This window comes from Oreochromis aureus, linkage group 13, assembly GCF_013358895.1.
Source record: "Oreochromis aureus strain Israel breed Guangdong linkage group 13, ZZ_aureus, whole genome shotgun sequence".
Lineage (NCBI taxonomy): Eukaryota > Metazoa > Chordata > Actinopteri > Cichliformes > Cichlidae > Oreochromis > Oreochromis aureus.
Genome location: NC_052954.1, coordinates 7055219 through 7078149, shown reverse-complemented (window position 1 = coordinate 7078149; position 22931 = coordinate 7055219). Strand labels below are relative to the sequence as shown.

Genomic DNA, 22931 nt, shown 5'->3' with positions numbered 1-22931 from the left:
CAAATGGGTCAAATTTAAGGGCCGGTTCACTCAAATAAAAATAACTAAAAAATCTCACTTTTTCTGCAAATATATAATATTTTTTAGAGTAAAAACTGCAAACTGTTTACATGTTTTGAAGTTGATGTGGTTTTGTGTTTTTAAGTGTGGAGCTCCACTGTGCTGCCCTGACGTTGGCCTCACAACTGGTGATTTGGCTGGTGAACTCTGACCTGCAGGTAACGACCAGCTCATCACCATCAGCTGTGTAGTAATCTTGCAAAGAATCTGAGGGGTGGAGGTTGTTGCCACCAGCCTTCAGCCTTGTCCTGGTCCCTTTTAGCTTTAGCTAGCTGCTACTGTAGTGCTTAATGTCTTTACTACAGATCAATGGTTCCAATATGGGGGAAGTATTGGTAACATTCAACTACTACATTGTATTGCTTCAGCAAATTAAAATGGTTATTCTGCATAAATACATAAAAAATAGCCATGGGGGCTTCCTGTGTGCTATGCACATGTTAAATTCAGTTGCTGCAGTATGTTTTGTTAAAGTTCTGGCAGGGATATGCGTACCTATGGAGTCCCTCTTCTTCACCTCTTTTAACAACACTCTGGATGTGTTAAATGAGTACACTGGATGTTTTCCCATTTATTTACAGTGCAACCTTTCTGCTGCGCAAAATGTTTTGAGTGCATGGGAAGTATGGATTGCAGGCAGACCAGTTTAGGACCAGTTCTCGTTTTTTTATCCGTTTAACTGGAATACAATCAGAATGTGGTTTGGCACTTCCTTGCTGAAATAAGAAGGGTTTTCCATGAAAGAGACATCATTTGGACACTAGCATAAGCTGTTTGTTGTCTAGCATTAATGGTGCCTTCACAGATGTGCAGGTTAACCGTGCCTTGTGCACTGATGCCCGTCTCTGTTCCATGACAAGTGTTATGGACCCTCTGCAAGACTCTGGATCCCTGGGAATTATTAAAAAGCCTCTGTAGCTCTGAGATCTTTCACCAGCTGTTGTTTTTTTAGCTTAGCACATCCTTTTATTTCTGTTTTATCAATGTCCCAAGGTATTCACAGTAAGCATACACCAGCCACTTTATTAGGTACACCTTGCTAATACTGTGGATTCTCAATATGCTCTGACAGAAAATATGTTCTTGCTGTGGGCAAAAATGTGAAGCTTGCCGTCAACATTTTTTCTTTTTCATCTTACTTTGTTCTTTGGTAAAATTTGTGTTCAAGTGGCAAATACATCTGTGAGAAAACGTCCTCATTCATATATAGCTGAACTGTATTTTTCTAATTAATCTACCATCTAGAGTTTGAGTGCAGTGGCTTGTTTCGATCAGTGGGGGGCGTTGGTGTGCTCGTGCTGCAGCGAGGAGCGACCAGCGGAGGTCAAGCTGGCGGCCGCAAGGGTGCTGGTCAAATGTACGTCCACCCTGCTGACCAGCCCTTGTCTGCCACTGGGTGAGCCTCAGTAATGTAACAGCTTGAAGTTTGCTTTGATGTGGGAGGCGGCTTCTGGCTGAAGACCTTGTGTGTGTGTGTGTGTGTGTGTGTGTGTGTGTGTGTGTGTGTGTGTGTGTGTGTGTGTGTGTGTGTGTGTGTGTGTGTGTGTGTGTGTGTGTGTGTGTGTGTGTGTGTTGTGGCAGGTCTGTCCACGACAGTTTCACTGTGGAGGAGTCTGTTCGTGCTGCTGCAGGACGAAGATCAAGAAGTCCGAGATTCAGCGTCTGACTTCATCTCTAACGTGCCAGCTCATCTGCTCAGTACAGGTACATGCTAACGGCTGTGCATAAGCATGTCCTTGCAGACGAACTAATATAGCATCTCTGCTCTAAACGTGTACCCAGCACTATTTAAGAACTTGGGTGGGTGGATTTTGTTATTACCTGCAGTGCTAAGTGACTTCAGTATCACGCAGAGTGAGTATGTGGGTTATTTTTAACTCCCTGGCCAGTAATAATTACAGCCACATTTAACTGCTGTTATTCTGTGACCTATCCGGCCCTCCTGTAATTTAAAACCCATCCAGAGTCATGGCATGGTTATTCATAATAAATCTGTCAGTTCTTTATCTACTTTTTAAAATCGTCTTATAGGGAAATTTGACCAAAAAAAAACCAGGAGTCATCAAATGACTTCATAGATGGATTCGTGCCAACAGTCTGCAGTGACATTAGTGGGTCGGTGTAGCTGCTGCAGGTAAATAAATACTGCTGTTCACTTTGAGCCTTTTTTCTTGTTTTTAAGCTACTTTTAGTTTATTTTATGTCAAACAGGTACTGTAAGCTGAAATATACGGTGGCCCTGAGAGGTCATTTTCACTGCAGCAAACAACCCGTCAACAACCTGTCGAATTTCACAAAATACAACACAAATAGAAAAAAATCAACACAAATGAAGTTGAATAAAACACAGAAGAACTAGGGAAAAACCAAAAGCTTAAAAACAAATGAAACTGTTTTTGGAGAAACAACAACATGATGGTGGAAATGAAAGAAACCAAAACACGTGAAGGATTGGACACTTAAAAGAAGCGGAGGATCCTTCGGTGTTGTGAGGAAGAAAAAGGTGCAGGCATTCATATAATACTATTGATACACGTTTGCTGTTATCTTCAGTTTGGTTTTGTGAGTTTTTGTGGCATTTATTTCTTTTTCCGTTGTGTTTTATTCCATATGTGTTTCGTTTTGAGTCCTTTGGGAGTATTTTTCTTGTTGGAGAGCGTTTGACCTTTCAGGGCTACCGTAGAATTACCTGTTGACACTTTTAGTTTGAGTGTGCTAAAGAATATAGACACAGCTTACAGTTGCTTTCAGCTGTTGTGATAATGAAAAAAACTTAAAGATCAAATTATTCTTAGTCAAGTTCTGAAGTCTCTTTTTTTTCTATGATTTCTGTTTATAGTAATTTATCAACTTGGCCAATGTTTTTCTGTCTTGGTGTTCAGATCAGAAATCATAAGGATCTTTTCCATATTTTCTGTTACCATGGTGACTGCTCAAATTAAAAGCTCAGTAAATGAAAGTTCAGTTTTAAGTCCCTGTGAGCTAAAAGCTCTGAACTCTGTTTGACACAGTTTTTTTCTACTCCTGGCTCTCGATGTTGTCACTAAGAATGGATCTTCGTAACACGATCTCAGGCACAGAAACCTTACCCACCTGCTGTTAAGGTGTTTTTGACAGTCAGTCAGAACAAAGCTGGGCTGAAGGGATGTGAAAGGGAGTCGAAACAGCTCATTTCAGAAAGTAGATGAAACAAACGTCTCCATCAGGACCCCTTATGAGATAAATAAGGCTCATTTTGAACTGTGAATTATGCAAAGCTACTCTAGTCCAAGAATAAAAGCAAGTCAGAGCCTCCTGGCTATCACCCACATTTCTCTTATGGCCCGGGCTTGCCCGTGTTGGCTACAGACTACATGAAATAAAAGTTAAATTACTGGGCCCTAACACCAAACCAACAATAATACATAATGCATGTGTATATATAAACAGACACACACTAACACGAAGCACCACAGACACATGCTAATGTTAAAAAGGGCCGATGACATCATTTTGCACTAAGGGTTGGGGAGCATTCCTGGAACGAAGGGCGCTAATTCTAAGATTGACAGTTTGCGAGAGTTAGGAGTGTGTGTGTGTGTGTGCGTGCGTGTGTGTGTGTGTGTCTTTTGTGGTCATGTGTCATTGTTTCTGGAATGTCTGAGGGCTGCGTTCTGAAGAACTTGTGCGACGGCCGGCCTTACTGAACAGTAAGACAGATTCACCCCAGTATCGCTCTTATCCTCGCTTATCTGAGAGGACTGACAGCTGGCTGCTCCCTCACAAACAGCTTTACTGTGACTTCCTATCCTCACAACACTCACTTCCTGTATTTTCCCAGCTTCCCTGCAGGAGCCACCCTTATTGTGTCTTTCCCCATTGATAGCATCTCATAACAACGAGATAGCAAAAACATCCCCTGAAAAAATAAAACAATTTAAAAAAAAAAAAAAAAAAAAAAAGGTCTCATGGCAACACTGTTTGTAGATTGGGGGGGAGCGGGGCATAGTCATGGGGGAAGACTCAACCCGAGCTGTGGTTTAGCCAAAGGCTGATAAGTGACGGGGTTTTCTTTATTTCAGTTTGCTGTTTTTATTTCATTTGGTGGCCGTAAAAGCAAACAGAGTCAAAAAGTCCAAATTTTCCCTTAAAAGCTGAGTCTGTTTCACCACCTCAGTACCCAGGAAACCAATTCAAAATCCCTGGAAGTGTTTTGATACCAGTATTTATACAAAGGCACTGTGCGTGTGCGTGTGTGTGTGCTATACAGTAAGTGTTTATGTATATAAGGCCAGACTGGGTCAGATAAGCTGTAAGCTAAAAAAATCAGATAGGAGGTCAGCAGCACGGCATGACTAAGATGGAGATTTTTTCTTTCTGTGCAACAGGAAAGGAACACAATAGGCATAATTACAGAGTGGGTGTCCCAGTGTGTGTATGGGGGGGGGGGCATTCTCCTCTGTCCAGCCATAGTCCCCGCTCATTTGGAGATGACAGCTTTTTGCATGTGGGCGAGGCGCTGAGTGTGGCGCTTACCGTAAAATACCTTACATTTCCTCATGGACGATGGGGAAGGAACAAAAACAAGTGTGAGTGTTTGCCTCCACTCTACTGTGTGACCTTTCACGCTCCAGCCAAGCCATTCAAAAAATCTGCTCTGACTGCCAAGATCGCGAAAATTGTACTGAATTCCTAGTTTATCCAAGCACGTGTCGTACGCACTGTAGGAATGCAGCGCAAAAAGGGAAGAAATGAGACGGTAAATTGATGATCTTGTACCAGATGATTGGGCGACTTGGCCAAGGAAGTCAAATTCCTCATGCAAATGAAAAACAGCAGAAAACCAAAAAAGAATCACATCCCATTGATTATCTTTTTTTTTAAACTCCTTACTTGGGAAAATATGTCATCTTTCTTCTTTTAAAGCTTAGAAATGTTCTAAAATTATATCTGCGGCAGTTAGCTTGAAGAACATCTTGGTGCTTTGGCAGTACCAAGGCAGATTTAATGAAGTCATCATGACCAGAAGAACACATGCGTGTGTGTGATTGTGTGCCACTGTGCCTTGTGGGAGTGAGATGAAAGCATTAATGCACTGGCAACAGTTTGTAGCTGAGTGTCAAAGGTCAATCAGGGTTAGTTAGACTGTATAGGTCGCATGAGAAAAAGTGGGAATAGGGTAAAATGGGATTAACCTGGAGTGCTAAATTAATCCTGAGCTGCTGACCTTGCAGCAGGCTGTAAGGCCTATCTGAACAATTAAAGTTGTTTTATCATTTGATTTATTTTTGATCAATCTTTTAACTAAAATGTCAAAAGTCTGGTGTTGTTTCCGCCATCGTTTGCCTCTGAATTTTGTAACCTTGTGCAAAGGCTTTGACTTCCTCTTCTCCTTCACCCGCACTGATATGAAGGTTTTCTCTGAGTGGCGACACCTGTGATTCAGGAGAATATCGCAGAAAATGCTCACATCCTCAGTGCTGGTGTAAACATGACAGAGCTGTGGCTAAAAGACTGTTTACGTACAATACAACCAAGGCCCTTAGGGTAGCTTTTAATATCAAAGTGACATGCTGTTGAAACGGTGAAGTTCTCTGCCGCCTCTCCAGAGACCTGATGCTGGCAGTGATTCCTTTGGCTCGGTGACCGATATAATATCTCAACCCTTAACGCTGCAGGCAGAGCACCAAGAGCATAGGAATAGTGCAGCATGCTTTTCTACACCATACACACAGTATATAGTGCAGCGCCAGTGGAAAAACCCAGCTTTACTGTGTTTGTGTCTGTGAGTCTGTGTGTGTTTATTTGTGCCTTTCTCATTCCCTTCAGGCCATCCAGTGTTACATGAAGGGTAGAGTGTGTGTTTTATGACCTGCCACTGCAGAGTCAAGTATCTGAGGTGTGAGCTGCTTCAGATGGAGGCGGTGACTCCAGGCCCTTTGATATGGAGGACAGGCAGAAATGTGGGAACAGAGCCGGGTTCAACAACACACAAGCACGTAACACACACAAACTAAGGAAATGTTATAAACCTTTTCCCAATTTAGGGAAGCAGTTTAAAGATGAAAAACACTGTGTGTGTGCTCTGTCTCAGTTATTTAAATAAGGACTTTAAAAAGCTATAAAAGTGAAGTTGAGTCTCACTTTTGGTAACAGATATGATTTTATTGTTAGCAAAGGGTCCACTCTGACTGATTTGTACCTATAGTTTTAGACTATTAACATATAAAGCCTCTGTGTCCATTCACTTTAAAGGTACAGTGTGTAAAATCTCACCATTAGACATCCATAGATTGCAGATTCTGGTCAACTGACTTCTGTTTTCTTACCCCTCCCAGTTCATGTGCATCATCTTAGCTACAATGGTCACCGTTCATCTTTAGTGAGTGTGCGCTGTTAGTCTGCTGTCAATGTGCCGGGTGGCAACGTCTAAAACTTTGTGAAAGGAATTCGATACAAGTCGATGAGTCAGTGAAGCTCACTTCTGTCCAATGACAGTGATACTGAGGATTTTCTGAACTTTTCTGTCAATAAACGCTGGCGTTAGCTGCTGTTAGACAGCGTTAGTGAAACTGTATCTAACATTGTTGAATTTACAGTGGAACTTGGCAAATAAACTCTCACCTTCTTCCCTGAGCTGTGACCCACAGCCATTGTCCTGGATAGGAAGAGCAAATCTAACTGCCCCCCCACCCTGGCAAACTGGCACCACCCTCCAAATACCTCTAGACTAATTAGGTCTGAAATCAAACTCTGTTTGTCCTCGCTGGACCTCCAGCAGTGTCACGGACTCAGGGCAGGACCAGAGGGAAGACTTTATATATAGAGCACAGAGGGATTTGGATGGGGCGGTTGAGGTGATTTGGGCTTTGTGACATGGGTTATAAGAGGGCTTTGATTAGAATTCTGATTAGTATCACGCAGATTAACAACGAAATGCTCAGCAGACGGGTCAATCGACATGTCTATATGAAATCTATATGAAATATTTCATGCAAGTTTGCTCATTTTTAATACAAAAATGTGCAGATTTTCTAAAAAATTCTTATCAGAGCTGGTCATGACTCTTGAATAGTTGTTAAAAAAATGACTGTAGACTTAAAATGGACCTGGATCCTTTAAAACTCGTCAGCGATAGCTGTGGTTGCACAATGACTTCTGGCCGTATGGAAGTCTTTGGAAAATGGCTCTCTGCCCTGACCTCTGTAAACTTTTTCCTGATGAGTTTTTGGGCTCAGTCACTCATTTATGTTTCTAATTTAGAGACATTACACAAATGCAAGAAAGCACTCCTGCATATTAGTGTAATATGAACATTGAAGGATATAGCCTGGTCAAAAGGATTCCTCACAGTGTTACTGGAAACCAAGATAATGCCATCTAGAGTATCTGGTTAGACACCATGTTTCTAAGATTTTTAGGGCTGAGTACAATATCCTGTTATATCTGAAGCAGGAAATTAGAGGTCATCCAATGATGTTGCAGTTTCACGATCAAAAACATACCTGCGTGTCACATCCGGTGACAACACTCGAGATTTCACAACATGGCTCCACTAAACAATGTGTGATGTCACAGAGGCTACAGCCATCTTTTGTAACGCCTGTGTTCGATGAATAACAACAGATTCTGTTGTACGAACAGCAAAGCAAATGTCAAAAATGTATAAAATTCAAAAAATCTGCTCTGACCCCCAACATCATGAAAATTGCACCAGTTCATCCAAGCACATGTCGTACCCGCTGCAGGAATGCAGCTGTCAAAAATGTGGGAAAACTAAACAAAGAACATGGTCCAATCTGGACGTTAGTTAAAGCTAAAAAAGTTGATTTGGGTCTGTATCAAAATTTAGAGAGCCCTTCTTTTACTGGAGCTCCACTAAGTTTCAGGGGGTATTCATGAGGGGTCACCCCACCAGACAGGCGGGTGACTGCGGTGTGGACATTTACGTTTATAACCGTGATAACTCGAGAACAAGGTGACGTAGGATTTTGAAATTCATACCATAGGTGGATCTACTGAAAAATCTTGGACTCGTTTGACTCTGTGACATCGGCCTTAACGTCAAGGTCAGAGGCCAACGTTTCTGAATAGTTATTCACATTAATGGGTTTTGGTTGGCAGGAAGATTTTCTGCCTCCTTCAATTCTTTGCTTTAAGGCAGAGGTGGGGACTCCAGGCCTCAAGGGACGGTGTCCTGCAGGTTTTAGATATCACCCTGGGTCAACACACCTGAATCAAATGATTAGTTCATTACCAGGCGTCTGGAGAACTTCAAGACGTGTTGAGGAGCTAATTTAGCCATTTAAATCAGCTGTGTTGGATCAAGAACACATCTAAAACCTGCAGGACACCGGGCCTCGAGGCCTGGAGTTGCCCACCCCTGCTCTAAGGTAACCCGCTGCTAGTGAATGCTGTGTTTACATCAGTGATATCAGGATTGGTATCAGTGTTCTCGTTCTGATCTGTACCAGAAAATGACTGAGCATTTTCCATGAAACATCAAACTGCTTTTCAAAACGATGCAAATTTTCCAAATTGTTCCGTCCTTCATTATACTGTAGACTCCAGTGACAGGCCCATATTTTAAAGGCCAATCCCAGTGAACCATATTCAAACAACCAACCTGGAGTAACCTATTTTGCTTACTGTAAAGACAGCGACTGGCTGTTCAGAATGGTGCCTTTTATTTGTTTACACTGGATGATGCAGTTGATCGGAAGCGAATGGCCCGGCGGAGCCGAAGGACGCTCGCTCGTGAAATGGGCCTCTTCCTATTGCAGCACAGCACTTGCGCAGTAAACCTGAGGTTTGTGTCACTCAGACGTTGTTGTAAAGCACACAGAAAGCAGAGGAGAATTACTCAAGGTTTGATTTGTAGCTGGGTCCTTTACTTTTGGAATAAATAGGCAGTTATTTCACCCTCCAGTGGAAACACACAGACAGAATTAGTGTTTTCGCTGCTTTCACCGTCTTTCACTCGAAACGACAGCCCGGGGAATGAGATTTTAATCATTTGGTGGGTGGTGTGAAATAAAAAGTCACATGTCTGCAGTAATGACTAGTGTCTGCAGGCTCTGGTGCAGTGTGTCTGTGTGCAGTGTTTTCACTGCAGTATACAGCAGTGGTTGTGATGTGCTCTTAAGATAAAAACTGCATACTAATAATACTACACAGAGTGCACTATACAGGTCATCGGATGTTCAAGATGGGCTTTACGTCTACCAACGACTGCTCACACTGCCAAACCAACTCACCGGACAATTATATCCACGCTCTTTGGTTCTGTCCACCAGTTCAGAAGTTTTGGCGCGAGATATGTGAAGACTTGTCAAAGTGTCTGAAATGTAACATTCCAACTTCCCCTTTAGTGTGTTTGTTGGGCAGCTTAGATGATGTCACTTCAGAAAAGAATATAGCCCATATGGTTTTCACTGCACTATGCATAGCCAAGAAAACAGTCCTCATGAACTGGAAAAATAAAAATAATCTTAATTCTAACCAATATAGAAATTATCTATTAGATTACATTAGTCTTGATACAGCCTCTGCCACCACATCAGATCAATTGCTCTGGGCTCCTTTGATCAGCTCCATCACCTAGTGGGGGTGGGGGGGTCATAGTTTGGTCCCACCTTCACTGTTGTGATTGGTGTGGGGGTAGGGACAGGCTTAGGGCATTGGGGGGTTCAACCCGGGGTAGCGGTCATGGCCAATTAAGGGCTCTGTTGGCTCTTAGGTGACGGTTTCCTCATGGCTGCGTGCAGCGGGGCTAGGGGAGGTTCTGTGCTGACGGACGTGGGTTACTGACCTGGTAGCCTGGCTGCCCCTGGGTGGGTCCGGGACGGGCGTGAGGTCCTGGGGGCGCTCCGTCTCTGGGCTGGGGCCCTGGCCGGGCCTCGGGGGCTTGGGTCCTGGTTGGTGTGTTGCCGGGGTTGTGGGCGGGTGGGTGTATGGGGGCCCAGCCCTGGCGCAGGGTGCCACCAGTGCATCAAGCCACCTGGGGGGCTCTTCAACTTGCAGGAGCTTTCCTCTCTTCAGGAACTCTCTCTGCAGGAGGGGGAGATACAGGAGAGGTGGAGGAAGATCTCAGCCTGGGCGTCTATTGTCTTGTGTAGTCTGGAAGATGAGTGGATGATGGGGTGGGTGCAGTTTTCTCTGTGGTGGGGTCGGGTGGACTGTCCCGGGCTCTGTGGGGCCGGGCGGCGCTGCTGCACTGGGCCCCAGTCCGGATGGGCCTGGGCCCCCCTTTCCCTGGCGGGTTGCAGCGTATGGGGGTGCCTACTGGGGTTAGCGGGGGAGCTGGCCCCAGGGAGGGGTCACTTGCCCCTCCCTCCCCATCTCCAGCTGCCTCCCTCTTCCCGCTCCACCACAATCACCCACACATGCAGGGCCTTGGGGTAAGGGTGTGTCACCAGGGTGCAGAGGAGGCATCCCCCCCCTCTGTCCCCTTCTGGCTGCCTCTGCCTCAATTTTATCCCACAACTTAGACATTCACATTACTCACACTCTCATTACACATACATATAGGATCTTGGGGGTGGGCACGCAACATGGACTCCAAATTACCATCAGGGTGTACACCTCACCCCTGGCATCGTTGCCCACCTCTCAATTTTAAATACACGTAGACATTGAGGGCTAGCAGGAGGGGCTATGCGCTTACCTGCTGCTCTCTGGCATGTAGCTCCATGCCCTCCTGGGTTTTAAATGCACCTTAGAACACACATACATCAACACTACATATGAGCGGGTGGAGGGAGGTTTGGAGTCTTCACACACCCCCGTTCTCTGCGGCCTGCTGGTGCGGGGGGGCTAGGAGGAGGAGTTGGCTGTCCGACTGGGGTCTGGAATGTGGGGCCTCCCTGCTGCTGCGGAGTCGGGGCGGTCTGCTTCTCCCCACCGCAGGGAAAAGGTTAACACCACCTGGGTCTGGGTGCAGTTTCCCCCTCCAGGGGCAAGGGTACCCAGACCCGGTTCTTAGAGTACGCTTGGGGAGTGTGATTGTGTGTACAGTGTCTCTTTATGTCTGTCTCCGCGTTGGTTGAGTGTGGAGTAATTGCTTATGAGAGCATGAGGGTGGGAATGGATGTTTGTATCTGTGTGTGCCTGTTTGTCTGTGTCTATATGTCAGGTCGGGTATCAGACGCCACCTCTCTGGGGACATCTCAGGCCCTCCAAGGTTTGGAGGCCCATCTCCCCCCACCACTTCCCCTGCCAGTGGCAGACGCCCTCAGACATCGGTGCGTTGGTGGTTCTTTGTGTCCGGGGATGGGCGTCCAGGTACACAGCGGCTCACTCCTTGGCGGCTGCTTATCGGGGCCTGGAGCCTGGGGCTCGCTCGGGCCACGTCGGGGGTGGGGTGCCCTCGGCCTCTCGGCCTGGGGCTCGGTCACTCAGGCACAGCTGGCTGCCGGTGGAGCTCACGGGCACGTCACTGGAACCCCCCCCTGGCTTATGCTCCGCGGCTGCTGAGTGACGCCTCTCCTCAGCTCTTTCTGGGATAGTGGCGCGGCTGCCCCTCTGTTGGTCTTCCTTGGTCTCTTGTGTTCTGGGGGCCTCTGGATGTCTGGAGTCTTGATCTCCTCCATACCTGCTTCATGCCCTGGAGGACGGGGCTGTGGCCCCCCACACCCTCTAGCAGATCATTACATGAAGGAACCTTTTAAATACAAGCGCGTCCATGCTCACAGGTGCACACACGGGTGCTCACACACACAAACTACACCCTTTTTGGCTCCTACCTCAAAGCACACTGTGCACTGTCGATCTTACGTGCTGCACAATAATGTTTAATATTTAGTATTTACTGTCATATTCCCATAGATCATTGTGATGATGTTTATTACTCTCGTTTTCTTCTGCTTGCTTTCTCTTTCTTTCTCAACAGGTGATCCAGATGATCGATATATGTATTTTTTGTCTGCTTATTCTGTTGGTTTTTGGTTTTTGCCCTTTTCCCCGTCCCTCTTCCCGCTGTTTTTCTTTCCTCTTTCTTTCTCCCTTTCTTTCCCCAGTCAAGTCTGTCCCGTATTCAGCAAGTGAAAATAAAATAAACAATAAAAGGTGAATCAAATGGACCATTACGGCAAGGCTGGGATGGTCAATTTGGTAAAGTAAATCCGTTGGGCATCTTTCTTCGCCTTTAGACAATAATTCTGATGGCAAAAGAGCCAAACGGGACAGGCAAAAAAAAAAAAAAAAAAAAAGAAAGATAAAAACTGCAATTCACCGTGTCAACGTAGGTGTTTCGCAATCTAACCATATTGAAGTAAATCAGCCTCATTACGCATCCTCGTTTATTGTGAAACCTCTGTAATCAGACCTAGATCTGAGAGGAGTAGTGGGTCAGTTGAATGTTTACTCCAACCCCTATGGGAGTATCTGTGGCTGTGTTTACTCAGAGCCTGATTCTCTTTATATTTGCTTTTCAGGACCATGGAGAATACATAAAAATGCCATTTTTAATTGTTAGAGGGGAGTGCACTTCTCCATCAGCTTTAAAGCTAATGCACATTTTGAGTTTTTTGTTTATTGTAGAACTAAAGCCTGAATTTAGTATCCACTGGGGAGGTGAGTCACAGATCAGAATATAAAATCACCTCTAGAATGACTAATTGTGACGTTTGCTGGTAATCTGTGTGTTATCTCATGTACAGAAATCCACCCATTTACTTTTTGCCTGTTAAAACAAACATAAGCTATTTAAAGACAGATCTGTGCAGATGATGTTATACTGCACGCTTTCAATGACAAGAAAGCTTAGAGTTCACAAACACATATAGGTGGGGTGAGGTTTCCATAATTGACCGATAGGAGCCTGTTTGGCCCCTTGGTGAGGCAGTTTTTTACTTGTGTTTGACTGAATAAACACAAGACTGCGATGATGAGGCTGCCGGAATACTCTCACACCGTAATTTGTGTGTTAATGCTCGCTGAGGTTTCGTACTAGGTTTCGTACGTTTATTATCTGGTTTCCTCTTGTCGCCGTCGTCGTTGTTGTTGTTTCTCTTGATCTTGACACCAGAGGAAGCCAGGGCTGTAAACTGTTTTTATTTCGCACTTCTCTCACTATCTCACACCTTGGCTTCCTGCAGCATCTGCAGCGCACGCTGTGAACAAGAAAGACTTCTTTTTCTTCTCAAGGAGATGGGGTGTATGTGTGTTTCACACAGAGATCTTCAGCAAGAACTCTTCATGCTGAAGTCTACAATATTCTGCAAAAGTTTAGCAACACCACTCTGCATGTGCAAGCATACATGGATATACAGGAAAAACAGAGTTTGTGCTCTCACAAGATTGAAAGTAAATATGTGGCAGGAGCATCTTTATTGTTCAGCACAGCCTGAACTCTCTTAGGCAGCTTTCTCGTCATTGATTTAAGTAGTCTTCAGGAATAGTTCTCTGGACCACTCAAAAGCTCTTCTTTTGAAGGATATTCAAAGCTCTTCTTCTTTGTTTCATTGTATTCTACCAAGATGATCCAACACAGCTTCAATAACCTGAAGGCCATGACTGATAGTGGCACTGCGATGGCACTGTGATTGGGCATTGGTAAGATGTTTTCCAGATGGATGGTACTGTGTGGTGCATCAAAATCTGATGGTACTTTTCAACTTTGAGGAGATCCTGAACACCACTGTCTGAGGCCACGTCCACACTAATATGTTTTTGTTTGAAAATGCATCTTTTTCTCTCCGTTTTGGCCTTCCGTCCACACTGAGACGGCAGTTTTGGTCAAGGAAAACTGAGCTTTTGAAAACGTTCTCCAAAGTGGACACATTTGAAAACGCAGTTTTCTCGTTGCAGTGTTGGCTACAAACCCGGAGCCTTTCAAAAACAATGGCGCATTTTAGTCATATGATGCAGTCATGTGACCAATTCAACTAAGATGCAGGATGGCATTGTAGTCTATATTCTCGCTCGATTTTGCAACTTTGTACTTTTGTGTTACTCGCAGCAACAACTCCACCTCATTGTCAGTCCATTAAAAAAACTCGGTGCTTTTCCTGAACATTTTGCAGCAACGTTTCAAAGAGTCGGAAAGTAAATAAACGGCAGACAGAAATGAGACAGGAATCGTCTTAAGCGTTTTCAGTCGTTTCAGTGTGGATGCGCAACTTTTCGGAAACAATTAAAAAAGATAGTGTGGACGCGGGCGTTTTTAGACGAAAACACCGTTTTCAAATTTATGCAGATTAGTGTAGACATAGCCTGAAATGCAACCCCAAGCCATGGCAGAACCTCCACCGTGCTTTACAGATGGCCGAAGACACTCACTGCTGACCTCCTCTGTATACAATAATGACGATTTGAACCAAATATTTCTGATTTGGTTTGTCTCTCCATAAGATTTTCAGTCCAATTCTTGTGTAATTTGGCGAAACTCAACTTTTTCTCCCTTTCCCTTGCTTAATAATGGCTTCCTGACAGCCACCGTTCACTGAGACTATTTCTAATGAGGCTCTGGTGAACGTTGATAGATCAACTAAAGGAAAAAATCCTCTGAACATTGCCAGGTACAAGTGAGTGGGCGTCTAAGACAAATTTGTCAGATGTGGGCGGCTGAGTGAAGGAATGAACTCGCACCAAAGCGAATGTGACAGGAAGTGTCCAGGATTTCTCCCATTTCACTGCCCTGACAGCCCACTGATCACCCCCATTCCTCTCATCTGCCCCTCACCGTCCCCACAATGGGAGACCTGACACCCCTTCACCTGCTGCAGAGGCTCAGTTTGTAATGTGCAGACCTGTGCTCTTACTGAAACACACAGGTCTTATCACTCCCTCTTCATTCAGCTCTGTAGTGATAGAACTGTGTGGCTGCAGCAGGACAAACAGGACCATACTGCTCTTAATTACTTCATAATAATCAATAGATGTCTGCTATTGACCAAACTGAGTCTTGCAAAAGCAAGTCATTTGGAAATGTATCCATTTTCTGAATTTTCAACAGATTTTTCTCTGATAATTCTCTGTGGGGACGTTGCCATCCTGTGTTTAGTTCGAGTCTATGAAAACAGAACGTAATGTGAAGAAAGAGATTAGCATACTATAACCCTACGGTTATTACGATAAGCAAGACTGAAACAAGGAAGGAAATGAATTGGTACAATGCAAGATCAGATTACTTGAGTTTTGTGTCAAACTGTTTTTAGAGAGCTCGCTTTTTCTGCAAAAACATTTTTTAGCGTTGTTTACCTTCTTTGGAGGGTCAACGTAGAGAGAGTGGGTATAAAATGAGGGGGAAAAGTAAGAATTACTCCAAACATGAGTTCCAGTCTGCCAGTCTTTCACACCCATAGACTGTATATAAAAGATGCACATAAACAGTTTGTTAAGCCTCCACTTTAGCTTTATGACCATAGCTGTCATTATGTTTTGTTCAGCCAGACATGACCACATTTAAAGGAGGCTGAACATCCACAGTATTGTCTGCTGCTACTAAGCTCTGTTAGCAATGGGCCTCCATAAACTGTATGGATGCAATGCACAGATGCCCGCTAATTAGTGCTAAATATAGAATTTTAGTCACCAAAACTAGAGCACAGATTTCTTGAAAGGTCTGTTAGTACATTTAGTCAAATGCACCACAAACACGTTCAAGTTTAGTTGAAATTTGGCGACTCAGTTTAGCAAAGGTCAGTCGTTTAAAGTGTTTCCATGGATGAAAACTTTAAGCCTTAACATAAGTTTAGGTGGTGAGTCTAAATACATACCTCGTTTCTCTCTTTGTAGCTGACATTAAGAGGAAATTTAGCTATAGAACCCTTCACTTCTGCTACAAAGCTGACCATATTAACAGGTAGACGTGTGGCCATTTTGAAGTCAGCCCCAATGTTGCCACTGAGTTCTAAATAAATGTAAAATCATTGTAAAGGAAGAAATTTGTAAAACAACACCAGTAGTTCAAGGCCATAGTATGTGGCATGCTAAATGTAATAGAGTAGTACAAGTATTTTTACATCATGGACCAGTGAGACTCCAGTCTGTCACTGTAAAGACATTTAGCTAAACATGCATCCCTGAGGTGTCTTAATATGGGAAAAGGAAGAGCGTGATACATGACGAATGTGTAAAATTACAGAAAAGAGTTCTGGTAGTTCATTGCCAAGACTGTAATGTAATGATAATTTTTTTATATAGAGAGAGAAAGAAAATTCTATATAGAAGAGGGTTCATGAGGGTTGTCATTATCAATGGAAAAAGCTGTAAAATGTATGAAAACGTAGTTAAAAGTTCATAATGTATGCACTCCTTCATGTTTTCCAAAGCCTTCCAGAGGGTCGGGTTGGAGTTGGACACCAGAGGGGGCAGAATGGGCCCTCTGTTGTAGTACTTTAACTAAAAGTTTTAAAAAATGAGTATAAAGTGCTGTGATGGACATAGATAAAGTAATGGTTTTGATTGCCTTGTCGAGGAAGATGGATGCTTCCAGTTTATCAAGAGTCTTCAAGCATATCAAACTTTTGAGAGCAAGCAAAGGTCGTCTGTTTTGCAAGTGCACATTTTGCTTCCACTGAAGAAAGGTAGCAGCAATGAATTCATGAGATCAACATCGGATCTCTTTCGTGCCGCTGTGTACACTTTCCCACCAGAGAAGAAGAGATCAGATGCCTGGTGAAGAGTTTTTGTTTCTATCAGATTTACGTTTGAAGTAGTTTCTAAAACCATGGTTACCACAGTCTGTAACAAAGCAACCAAAGATCTCAGTGAAGGTCCAAAAAAACTAAAAAAGTCAAATGTTTAAAAAGCTCGGAATGGTGCGACTGTTACACTGTTTCCACAAGTGGCCCAAAGTTAAGTTTTTCCCTCACTCTGCTGCCCTGCCCAGCTCAGATGTACTACAGGAGTGCCAGAGGATGGAGTGTGTGCCAGTGGATGCCAACTGCAGGGCACTCCCTCCCTCTCTCTCTCGCTCTCACACTCTCAGCCCATCCTACCCAAGCCCATTCTTCCACCCAGTGATATTGTCATTTGCCAATTGCCTTGCAGTCTTTCAACACCAGACACCACTTGATTAAAATGCTTGCATCCAACACACTGGGCAGTAATGGCAATGAAAGACAATCCCCTTGAGAAAGAGGGGCATTTTTGCGCCAAAAAAGCTTGAGAGGGAAATCGGGTTAAGGGACGTGTGAAACCGCCATAGAGAAGCAGATAAATTGAACGGCAGCTAAAATTTCCTATTATGTCCCCTTAATGCCGGGGGAGGGGGGAGGGCTGTAAGGGACTTGACTTCAGACGCAGGGCTGTCCCAGAGAGAGGCGGCTTCTTGGTGAAGAAAGGAATTTGTCACTCATGCTCTTAAACTCTTAAATCTCCTCTAATACACTACAATCAGCAGGCTCTAATGTTCACAGAGTGGGTTTCCCTCCACGCTCAGACTCCGGGCTCTGCTGCGATTTTACGCCTCCTCTCAGAAGATGAAAAACAATCTGGGTTCCCAACCCTGCATGTGTGTTTTAAACTGTATGTGTGCTCATAGGGGTCCGTATACCTCCTCCCTCCCTCCTTTCCTCTTCTCTTCCCTTGGTGATAATGTTTTGGCTTGTGTGTGTCCTTGCACTTCCACTTCCTCTAAAGTCTTACAGCACTGCGGAGGAATGGCCTCATCACAGGCCGGCCTTTGGGTACGTGTGCGTTATGGCCCATTTGTCGAGGACTTGCAAATAGCCAGAAATACATTTTTTGCTAAAACAAGACATGAACATTGCATTTGCACATCTTACACACGGAGACGGTCCTTTAATTTAACATGCAAGAGTGTTAGGAGCAGTGCTGCAATTCAAGTGTGAGCGCGTGCGCAGATTGGTGTATATTTTTGAATCTACTCATACACACCCTGATGGCGGTTGGTTGTATGAGTTATAGTTTTGTTTCCCAGAAGTACGTCCAAACCCAGAGAGGACACACACACACACACACTCAGTCTGGAACACAGTGTCATTGAAACATTGCAACTTCACAAACACCAGCAGCTACAAACCCGCAAGGAGGTCACTGGGGGAAATCCGGTCAAGGTGGGAAACATGTTTTCATGAAGTGGTCATAAAGCCCAAAACCTACCTGGCGTCATTCTCGTGCACCATATTTGGAATAACGCTGAGATGCGTGCGCACATTTTTCCTCGTAGAACGCCTGAATTTTACAAATAGTCTTTTTTTTTTTTTTTTTTTTAGAATGATTTATTTCAGCTCAAGTTTCAATTATTTTGGATTTAGTGACACACCACTCACTACATGTAATGGTTTTTCCTTTCATGACACTCAATGGGCTCAGTCTGTGGGCTGCTGTGTCGTAGAAACATACTATAATCCGTACGTGGCTCATGCTTTCCTTGTAGTAATCTAGGTGTGTCCACCATGATTTTCTTAACCCTTATCCTGATAGGGAACACCAGGTTTCTCTTTTCCCTGTCAGGAGTTTTAATACATCTGCTAAAACGCACCAACTTGACTAAGATTTCAGTTGAGGTACTCAACACGTCCGCAGAACACGTCTCATTTTTCAGCCAGTTAACGTGAGAGTCACTGGTAACACAGAAGAATTAGCTTTAAATGTATAGTTGGAACATTATGCATCAATAAATACTTTTATATATTTATGATTAGTGATTGTCACATGTTATAAGAATTCAGATTGAAATGTGGTAGTACAGCAACTTGTACCAGCTGGTTAGTTCAACATTTTGTAAATTTGTAATAAAATATTTAGCACTAATTTATGTTTAATAACTGTGCATAGACAGTGTGTAGCTAATTTAGCTCATGGGCACATGAACATAATCTAACATGATTGGTAATATAACCTGTTTAGATTTGAAAATTATATGTGTAATTAAAAGACATGCACCAGCTCCTCAATAGCGTAGCATTAGCATAATTAACCATGTGCCCTAAATTTAAATTAGCTGATTGGCAAAAAGAGTGTTAGTTTTCTAATACGTTGACACATTTAGTCTAAAAAGTGAAACAAATTTATTAAACCACGGTCGTACAAGAGAGTTCAGGCTATGTTGGAAAATAAAGGTGTTCATACCAGATATCGACTTTGAAGGTCATTGTAACTATAATATATGTATGTTTGCACATGCTTCAATGTTTCTGTATCTATTTCCTAGTTTGATAACAAAATATAGACTTTTGCACAAAGGTGTGTATTATAGCCTTACAGGTGATTTTTACATCCAAGTTCTACATTATCAAAGTGTTTATTAGCTTAGAGATTATTTGCATTTGAATGTTTCAATGTCATTTGTAGTAAATAATTAGTTTTAAAGTTTCTTGTTGGCACCACACACATCTTGCTCACCATTTGAGTTCGTAAAATCCCCCCCTGGTTCCAACTGTAACCTCGTGCCTCCTTTTGAGCTTGATTGCATAAAATGTGTTTTATATGTAAAACACTGTGTTTTATATTTAAAATGTTTGTTCTTTTCTGTCCTCAGACATGGCAGGTGTGTTCACGTGTCCTCCTGCGGCCCTGGATTCGGGCATCGGGCTCCTGTGTCGGCTGTTCGAGGTGTGGGGTCAGGTACAAGCCGGCATCCTTGCTCTGACAGAGTGGCTGCTGGGGGAGGATGAGCACAGTCAGGATGCAGCTGTAAATGAAGCTTCTAGTCTGGTGAGTGTCGTTCACACAACTCTTATTTTATATGATTTTCATTTATTTGTCATTGTGACCTGAGTGCAGATGCGTATTGACAACTTGAACTGTAACACTGTGGTAAAAGAACATCACGACCAGTCCGAAGGAACAGTGTGAAGTGTTTGCTAGACAGTAGACTACATATGCTAGCAATGATTTTCATAAGTAAACGGATGCGTCTCAAGGTTGCACTCTCTATGGCTACACAAGGCTTGTTTGTGAAGTGTTAGGGTGAAAGAAATTGCTGACACTGCTGTGTAGGGATATATTGAGTTCTATATTAACACACTGACACAAAGTCACAGTTAGATTGATGTTAATGTGGTGTCTGTGAAGTGTGAAATATCAGGGACAATTTGCTTGTTGCTGTCATGTTCTGCTCTCACAAGAAGTCAATATGGTTCAGTTCTTTAAGTAACCGAGGTTTCTGCTCTGTACCCACGTTTGGTTTAGCCATCTGTTTAGTTGCTTGTGTATTTTTGAGCTTTGGTTGATTACTTAAACACAACCCAAAGTATTGTGTTCTTAAAGCTGCCAGTTTTTGGTATTGAGTCATATAAATCTGTTTAATGTGAACGCTGTTACTCATACTAACCATAGACTGTATATAAAAGATGGACTGGGCCACCAACCATAGTCTGTATATAAATGATGAACTTAGCCACCACAGGTTAGTTCATGAACTCTTCTCCCAAAGTCTCAAACTGAGTGTTTTAACTGTGGCCGTCTCAATGTTTTGAAACCAGATATGAGAATCTGGGGGTGGAATGTGAGTGAGAAACCAAGGTAGATACCATATAGCAGCAACTTGTCAGCTTGAATAAAGGCCCACCATAAAACGTAGCCTTTATTTGTATCATATCGTTTATTTGGCTCCAACTGGGACCACAACGAGCCCTGGATTGACCTTAAAAGAGCCCAATTGACGTATTAGCGATCGGTTAGCTACTTGCTAATCTTTTGGCATCTGCATTCATAATGGCCATTAAATGGAATTAGAAATGCTAATTATGGAGTTTTGACGTTGCATAGTTTGTCGAGCAGGGGGGCGGTCTGTAGTTTACCTGTTGGCAACACGTGTTTGGAACCCCACAAACACAACAACCAGGTGGCCAAGCAGCATCGCCAAATCACAACAACAGTCACTTAAATAGACACTTAAATGGCTACACAAAACAAATGTTAGAGGAATCTGTTTGTTTCATGAGACTTAAAGAAACTAGTGCTGTCAGCATTAATCTCGTTAAAATGGCATTAACACCATAACCACATTAAATCTCCGTTAGCGAGTTAGCGCGGCTTGCCCGTGCGTGGGGCATAAGAACCGTCAATGATGTGGCCTAGCAACACGAGCGATAGCCTCCGCCCCAATGATTTTATTCAGATATTGGTATGTAACTTATATATATGTATATATTGTGCTATTTCTTACTTCTTGTATTGTCTGTTTTTGTTGCTGTTTGTACTGGAGCACTGTAACCAACATAATTTCCCCTAGGGATCAATAAAGGATTCTGATTCTGATGTTTACTGATTGATGGCAACAAGAACAGGATTCTTGAAACTTACTGGAAGAATAGTTTGCAAAACTAGCATTTGAGGCCACAGAGTCATAAGGAAAATGTTTAAGAGAGGTCATAGACCAGGCGAGTATTAGGTTTGTTTTACAATGAAATTCAGTATAATCTGACTTATTTTGGAAACCTAAGGAGCCTGAAGCACTTCCAGATGGGCACTTCATTTTTCAGGCCTGGAAGCTGTGTCCATCTTCTATATACAGTTTATGATAGTGACTAAACCACGGAGATTTATTATCAAGTGTTTTAGGCCTGGGATTGTTTTCTCAAAGTAAAGCTTCAGAATTAGTCACTCCTGGCAGCAGAAAGCATATCGTGAGTTATTATGACAAGTCAGCAAAAATCTAGCTTTTAAAGTACAACAACATTTACAAAAGTCTCTGTTTTAGGGCTCTTAAAAGCCTAGATTTGTGTGGATGTAGGCTTACTTGCAACACAGAACTGTTTTTAGTAAAAACAAATACATATATGTGAGTGTAGATGTTGTAATGTTTGTGAATTTTGTGAATGTGATGGAACATTTAGCAGCTAAAGATTGAGATACTTCCTTGATGATTTGGTGGAAACTGGATCGGTAGTACACAAGCAGCTCTAGGTGTGGGAGGGGGGGGAAGCAAACTCTTTAAATTCCCCAGTAAAGTGACTTCCATTTTGCTTTTGACCAGGACGATGACGACTTCCTGTTCGAGAAAGGGGATCTAAACCTGTGGGCTGAGCCCATCCAGTGGGTGAAGCTGCTTCACAGACACCTTGGCTCCCTCATCCTGACCTTGAAGGACACTCGGGAACCAGGATCTGCTGGACTGGACCAGTTTAACCAAATCCACACACTGGCCCAAAGCAAGGCCCTCAGCTCCCAGCAGGCCCTGGACTCCCTCCCAGCTCTGCCTCAGTTCTGCTGCACCATCGAGCACGCCCGGCTGACGCTGCGTCAGCAGAGGGCCGCTCTGGCTCTAGAGGTGCTGGACAGGCTGAGACAGAGAAGCTAGAAGAGATCGGTTTTAGTTGCACCAGTTGTTTATTTTCAATGGGAAAAGACTTCCAAATATTTCAATTATCACATAAATGGATTTTAATGGGCCGACACAGGAGACCACAGGCTGGTTTTGTGGTGAAGTCTTTTAATGATCAAGTCGAGGGAATGAAGGAACTCTGATGTTTTTCGTTTTTTACTTCATGTCTTACAAATGTTGCTCTCATTGATTGCCAGAAGCGTCATAAGTGCATGATTACTGTTCTGTTATTAGTGTACTTTTTAAATCCAATGTCCCCAACTGCTAAAATGGAAAAAATAAAACATAATGTCCCGTTTTTTTTGTTTGTTTGTGTTTCTGAATGCTAAGATGTTTTTAAAGAGGCTGCAGATGATAATAACAACACTGTGTGAACATGTGTGCAGATTTCTGGCAATTGTGAAGCTATAACAATAATTCAAGCCGGGCTTGTGCAAAAACAACACTCGACGCACTGTTCTCTTATCAGCGGGAATGTGTCACACGACAGACTTCCAACAGTGTCAGCATTGAGCTCGCAGTGCATCCCGCGCTCTCCATGTCCACCAGGAAATTTTAATTCGGAACAAAACAACTCGGGCGCCTTGAAGCTTTTCGGGCTTGAGTGCAGCGATTGTGTCGGCGCTGACACGTCACCAGAGTTGTATTTCAG

The 22931-nt window shown here is 43.4% G+C and overlaps 1 protein-coding gene across 1 annotated transcript in view; it reads left to right on the top strand.

Moving 5' to 3' along the window:
- Nucleotides 1-22577, top strand: part of thada (THADA armadillo repeat containing) — a 115703-nt gene extending 93126 nt beyond the window's left edge. Inside the window, exons 34-38 of the mRNA XM_031741117.2 lie at nucleotides 146-218; nucleotides 1306-1456; nucleotides 1642-1764; nucleotides 19490-19665; nucleotides 21932-22577. Of these exons, the coding sequence (XP_031596977.1) occupies nucleotides 146-218; nucleotides 1306-1456; nucleotides 1642-1764; nucleotides 19490-19665; nucleotides 21932-22255 (847 nt within the window). The 3' untranslated portion in view covers nucleotides 22256-22577. The remainder of the gene's footprint in view (nucleotides 1-145; nucleotides 219-1305; nucleotides 1457-1641; nucleotides 1765-19489; nucleotides 19666-21931) is intronic.
- The last annotated feature ends 354 nt before the right edge of the window (nucleotides 22578-22931 follow it).